Source organism: Phocoena phocoena, chromosome 4, assembly GCF_963924675.1.
Source record: "Phocoena phocoena chromosome 4, mPhoPho1.1, whole genome shotgun sequence".
In the NCBI taxonomy this organism is placed as follows: Eukaryota; Metazoa; Chordata; class Mammalia; order Artiodactyla; family Phocoenidae; genus Phocoena; species Phocoena phocoena.
The window spans coordinates 71,844,947-71,850,789 of NC_089222.1; the positions used below are offsets into that span (position 1 = coordinate 71,844,947).

At 53.5% G+C, this 5,843-nt stretch overlaps 1 protein-coding gene across 1 annotated transcript; it reads right to left on the reverse strand.

Annotated features, from left to right (window-relative positions):
• Positions 1-3,015: 3,015 nt before the first annotated feature.
• On the reverse strand, positions 3,016-4,731 carry LRRC15 (leucine rich repeat containing 15). Its single transcript, XM_065876946.1, has one exon. It carries the CDS (start codon positions 4,729-4,731, stop codon positions 3,016-3,018), a length of 1,716 nt encoding a protein of 571 aa, XP_065733018.1.
• Positions 4,732-5,843: the final 1,112 nt, after the last annotated feature.

The window sequence follows — 5,843 nt, forward strand, 5'->3', positions numbered from 1 at the left end:
ACTGAATAATGTCGCAGAAGACAAGTGGTTTTAGACCCTCTCACATGTACTACTCAAGCACAGGGGTGCTGTGAGGGTTAAAAAGAAAATGGCTGTTAGGTGCTTTGAAGGGTATCCATGAACAGTAAGCATTTTTGAAAAACAGTGGTTCTAATGGGCTTTTATTATCTTTCCTCCAACATTGACCCTCCACTCCAAATGGAGCACTGGCAAGGGGAACTAGAAGCCAATGAGCAAAGGGGGAAAGTGAACTCAACTTTTGGGGGACCGAGCAGCTCACTCCAGCCCCAAGAAGTGAGCAAATGCATCATCCTGTCGGAAAGGAAACTCCACCCACATTTTCTGGCAGCTCCCTGACCAGACAACGTGGTTCAGAAAGACCAAAACGCCTGCCAAGGAAGAGGAGGCCCAGTGGCTCCTTCCAGTCCACGCTGATGGCAGAAAGGAACAGGCAAGCTCAGAAGGTCAGGCAAAGGGTCCACCAGCCCCACCCAGGGTGCTCCTGTGGGGAGTCTTCTGAGGACAGCTGCCCTCAGGCCACGTGTGATATCCTGGGCCAGAGAGGAAGATATTCCAAGGTCATGGCCAATGCCATCAATACCCAGGGGTTCTGGGTTCAGCTTGGCAGGGCACACTGGATGAAAAGGACTCCTTCCTCACCTCTCTGCCATCTCTGGCCCACTTGTACCCTTGCACAAGGAGACGTTGGAGCCTAGTTACAAGGAGCATCTTGAGGAATGCAGTGCCAAACCATGCTTCCTGTCTGGAGGAGAGCAAGCCAAGCTTCCCCTTTGGGCCCCAGGATCAACACGGCAGGCCACCATCAGTGGAATGATGCCCATGCCCCAAGTTCTGGACTCACGTCCTTTTGGACCCTGGCAAGCCTTGATACATGTCCGCCAGGTGCTATAAATAATTTGAAAACATTTTGGAGACCCAGATTCACCTTGGGAATACTATGTCTTTTGCCTTAACAGGCCCCATCTCTCCCAGATTCCCTATGACAGAGAGTGAAAAGCTACAAAATGCACAAGTTCTTACATACTCGTTTTGTTGGGACCTTCCAGCATCATGCTGTAAAGGCCCAAGGGAATTTCTTATTTGTCTCGTGGGGCAGAGGGAACTAGTAAAGGCCAGTCAGGATTGATAGCAGATTTCCAGATCCCTGTAGTGTTGGATGCAGCTCTTTCCTGGGCAGACACAGATACGTGAAATTCTCCATGTCACTGTTTCTACTTCTACACTGGTATACCAGTTGTCCAGAGAAAGACATGCATTGTCCTGAGTGTACTTTTTTTACCAGTGTGAATATATATGTAGCAGGAAGGATGGCGAGGGCAGGTATTCATGTGACTGCAACTCTGGACCAAACAACTCAACTCTTGTAACCAGACCACAGGCAGGGAGAGGCTCCACAGAGGGCCTTGACCCGGTGTGACCTATCTGTGTACCCATGTTGCCTGCCGTGTATGAGAATGGTGAAATTCAGTGTCTAGCTGACTGTAATGTCGATGGAGAATTTTACCACAACCAGAGGGATTGCTGGGTTCCATTACACTTGGCTGTCCAATGAAAGGATCTCATCTCTGAGCTATTTCACTTTCCCAAAGGGAGAGTGAAAATTAAAAACAGATATAGGCATATCATGCCCATAAAAGGCCCAAGCAGAGGGGCCTCCAATGAGCACCAGACAGCTTGTTGGCAGGGTAGGGTGTGTGGTTGCATGGGACTCTCTAGTTGAGATGCCTCTGACCTGGCCAAGCCTGGTGCTTCAAGGTCCGGGATTTAATACAATTTCCCGTCCAGGCCAGAGTGTACCTACATCTTCTCCTCCAACCCTGGCAGCTGGGCCTTTGCAAGGGCTGGCTGCAGGGGGAGGGCAGTGAGGGGCTCATCCTGACCCATGGGGAGCCAGTTCCCAGGTAAGTTCATGCCACCTCCACAGGCCCCAGTCTTCTCCAGGAAAAGCTCAGGATGGAGGATCCTGGCGATGTCTCGTTTCTTAATTTGGGGGCTGATTACACAGGTGTGTAAAGTTTGTGAAAATCCATCAAACTATACACTATCATGCTTTTCTGTATGTATATTACACTTCCACAAAAAGTTAAAAGAGAAAAATCCTGGGGGTGAACACAAGGACCCCCAGGCACCAAATTGCTTTCTCCATCCAGTACCAATAAGCTGATTTTCAAGTTTTTCTGCGGGGCGGTGAGAAATTCTACATGATTTTATTCCTTAAAGGACTGAAATTTTCAAAGCAAAGTTTGCAGTTCAGAAATATCATTCTCTAAGCGGCTAAACTTGTTGCACCGGTGCCTTTCTCCCTTTTCCAGATAAAAATCGCAAGAGATGCTGAGGGTAGTCCGGCCTTCAGGACCTGAACAGCCTCATTTTCCCCTTCTCTCTTTCATAGCATCCTGAAAGCCAGGGCACTTGGCAGTTCTTAAGAGATCAGCTATATGGTTTGAAGCCTTCTTCGAGGAGAGAAGTCACCTTGCCTTCGGGAGTAGGAAGTGAAGGGAGACCTTTCATTGAGGGGACAGGGTAGAGCCATGTCACAAACAAGAGGAGTGAAGAAGGGGAATCAACTTACATAATACTTGGGAGCGGGGCTGTCCCGGCGGAGAACCATTGCCACAAAGTGGCAGGTGTGTAATAATTGCGTCTATAGAGGTTGGCAGGGGTACAGACGCAGGGAAGGTGGTTTTTGGAGGAGAGCTGGTGAGGCTTTAGAGGAGGGGCTTTCTCGAGAGAAGCCCAGGGATGTGAATTGGGAACACCGCAGGGTTTTTGCCACAGTGGGTTAGGTCTCCCTGTTGGTAAGAAGGCTCTGCGAGAACCTCTTCTATAGGAGAACCAGGCAGGTCAGGAAAAGGTGGGGACACCTTTCTCTCAGGGACCAGAGGGGGAGCAGGGGATGGCTCTGTGGACCCAGGGGTGGAGGCGGAACTACGAAATCCCGGATCCTCTGGGGGTCCCACGGTTCCCCAGCCCTGTCTCCAGCCTCTGCCTCTCTTAACACTCATTGGGTGCCTTCATCTGCATCAGGACTGCATGGCTCCTCTTCTTGCAGAAGCAACAGCAGATACAGGCAGCCAGGGAGCAGGCCAGGGCGATGATGCCAATCACAATGGCAGCAACAGTCAGCCTGCTCTGGGCCTGGGTCATGCCCCCCGTGTCACGGCTATCGGTGGTCTCGGTGGTGGTCAGACTGGTGAAGTCAATGGTGGAGGAGACGCAGGTGGTGTCGGAGTAGCTGGGTGTCTCTGGGTGGGTGGACACCTCGGGGACCACTGAACCCTGGACACTGGAGACAACAACATTGACATCGATGATGATGAGGGACTGGCCTCGGACATTGGCTGGGCTGAAACACACCGGGGGGGTGTCTGTCCCCAGCCTGGCCTTGTTGAGTAGGAGCCAGTTGTGGAGCGGAAGGATGTCTGAGTCACACCTCCAGGGGTTGTCATAGAGCCGCAGCTCACACAGCTTCCCCAGGTGATCGAAGATGCCCAAGGGCAGGTTCTCCAGCCGGTTGTTCTGCAGCTGGAGGGTCATGAGTTCATTGGTGTTGGCGAAGATGTTGCCCGGGAGCTGTCTGAGGCAGTTGTTCTGCAGGGAGACGTTCTGCAGATTGGCCAACGTGCGGAAGACACTCCCGTCCAGCTCTTGCAGCACGTTGGTGTGGAGGGACAGCTCCCGCATCTCCACCAGCCCATTGAAGGCATCCGGAGAGATGTAGCTGATCTGGTTGTGGCTGAGGACCAGGACCTGCAACTGGCGGAGGCTGCTGAAGACATTGTCCGGGAGGGAGGCGATGTGGTTGTCATAGAGCCAAAGCTCACGCAGGTTGTGCATGGGTCCAAAGATGCCCGGAGCGAGCTCCTTCAGGGAATTCCCGAAGAGCGTGAGCCGGTTGAGCTGGGGCAGCTGCATGAAGATGCCGGAGGGCAGCTGGGAGATGTGGTTGTTGGACAGATAGAGCTTCTGGAGGTTACGGTTTTTGTGGAAGAGGCCAGGAGACAGCATGCTAATCTGGTTCTGTTGCAGGGCCAGCTCCTGGAGGTTGCCAAGCCCGTCAAAACAGCCCATGGGGATGTCTGAAATCCTGTTCTCATACAGCCGGAGGACCTGGAGGTTGCTCAGGTGCTGGAAGACCCTGGGTGAGAGGTGGGTGAGCCTATTCTTGCCCAGATTCAGCTTGACGAGGCCCACCAGGTGGTCGAAGGCCCCGTCGGGGATAAACTCCAGGTGGTTGCCGTGCAGCTGCAGCTCCTTGAGGTTGCTGAAGCGGGTGAAGTGAGTCGGCTGGATATGCACCAGCTGGTTGCTGGACAAGAGGAGCGACTCTAGGTTGTCCAGGCCCTGGAAGAGGCTGACGGGCAGAACCTGAAGCTTGTTGTTGGCGAGGCTGAGGTAGCGCAGCGAGCCCAGGTTATGGAAGGCACTGGGCGCGATGTGGGACAGCTCATTCTTCTCAATCCGCAGGGCGATCAGGGCCGAGCTGTTGAGGAACGGGGATTCGTTGAGTTCGGTGATGTGCGTGCTGAGGATCTGCAGGCTCACGGCGTTCCAGGGCAGCGGGGTGGGTACCACCATGATGTGCGCCCCCGTACACTCCACCTGGGAGGCCCTGGAGCAGGTGCACTCTCTAGGGCAGCCATGGTAGGCCCAGCCCACAGCCCAGGCTTGGCAGCCCACCAGCAAAAGGAGATAATGTTTCAGTGGCATGGCCTCTGCAAGGAGAGAAAGCGCACGAGTCAGGACTGCCTCACTGACGCTTCAGCTGTTTTTAAGCCAACGTCAACCTTGGGTGCCAAACGCTGGCTTGCCTTTGAACCCCATCACCACATACCCATCTCATGCCACCTGTGGTCTGGTCTGCAGCCTCGTTTTCCCCCAGGCCTTCCTATTTCTACGTCTTTGCCCAAGCCATTCGCCCCACTTGGAGGGCTCTTCATCCTCATCCAAATCTTCCCCACACTTCTAAGTGTAGCTCACAGGCAGTCACCCCTAGGAAGCTTTCCAGGATTTCATGAGTCAGCTTTAGTTACCCTCCCGTGCAGGTGATTTTCCCAACTTCCATTATGGCCTAAGCCACAGCAGCCACACATGGCATTCACCGTGTCCCCGTCTGTCTCCTTCACTAGTCAATAGGCTTTGCAAGGGCGGGGACGTTTGTGTCCCATCCCTATGAGCTCCTTCAGTCAGGAGCAGTATCTTATCCACCTCTGTGTCTCTCAGAGCACCTGGAACTGCTAGTTGAATGTGGCTTCCTCAGGAGGAACAGATAGGACACGAGATTAAATAAACAGGGCCTGAACCTGGGGGAAGATGCTGAGGCCACAGATATGAACACCTGCGGGGAGAAGCAGCGGCCAACAGAGCAGGACCACACTGCGATCTGGTGGAAAAGACTGCGGGGAAGCTCAGCCTTCCGTCTCCCTGGGCCCCGCCGCACAGCGGCAAGCACTGCCCCATCACCGCCACCACCAACCTGCCCCTGTGTTAACCCTTTCACAGGGGCCTCATCTAGGTTTAATCCAAACCACCTTCCCAATAAAAGGAAATTATCCACACCACTTCCTGTCTCTCCGGAAGGGGCTGCTGTGCGTCGGCCGACGTCTGGGGTCTGCCTCCTGGGTACCAGTCCTAGTTTCCAGAAGAAACGTTGGGTGGCCTCGAGTAAGTCCCAGAAAACTTAGGATGTACTTTGAGCTGAAAGCTGGTAGGCCCAGACGCTCCCGCAGACATGGTGCTGATCTGGGAATGGAGTCAAAGTCATGGAACGTTTGGTGTTTGAGATCAGGTCTATACAAATAGAAAGTGGAGATGGGGGGCAT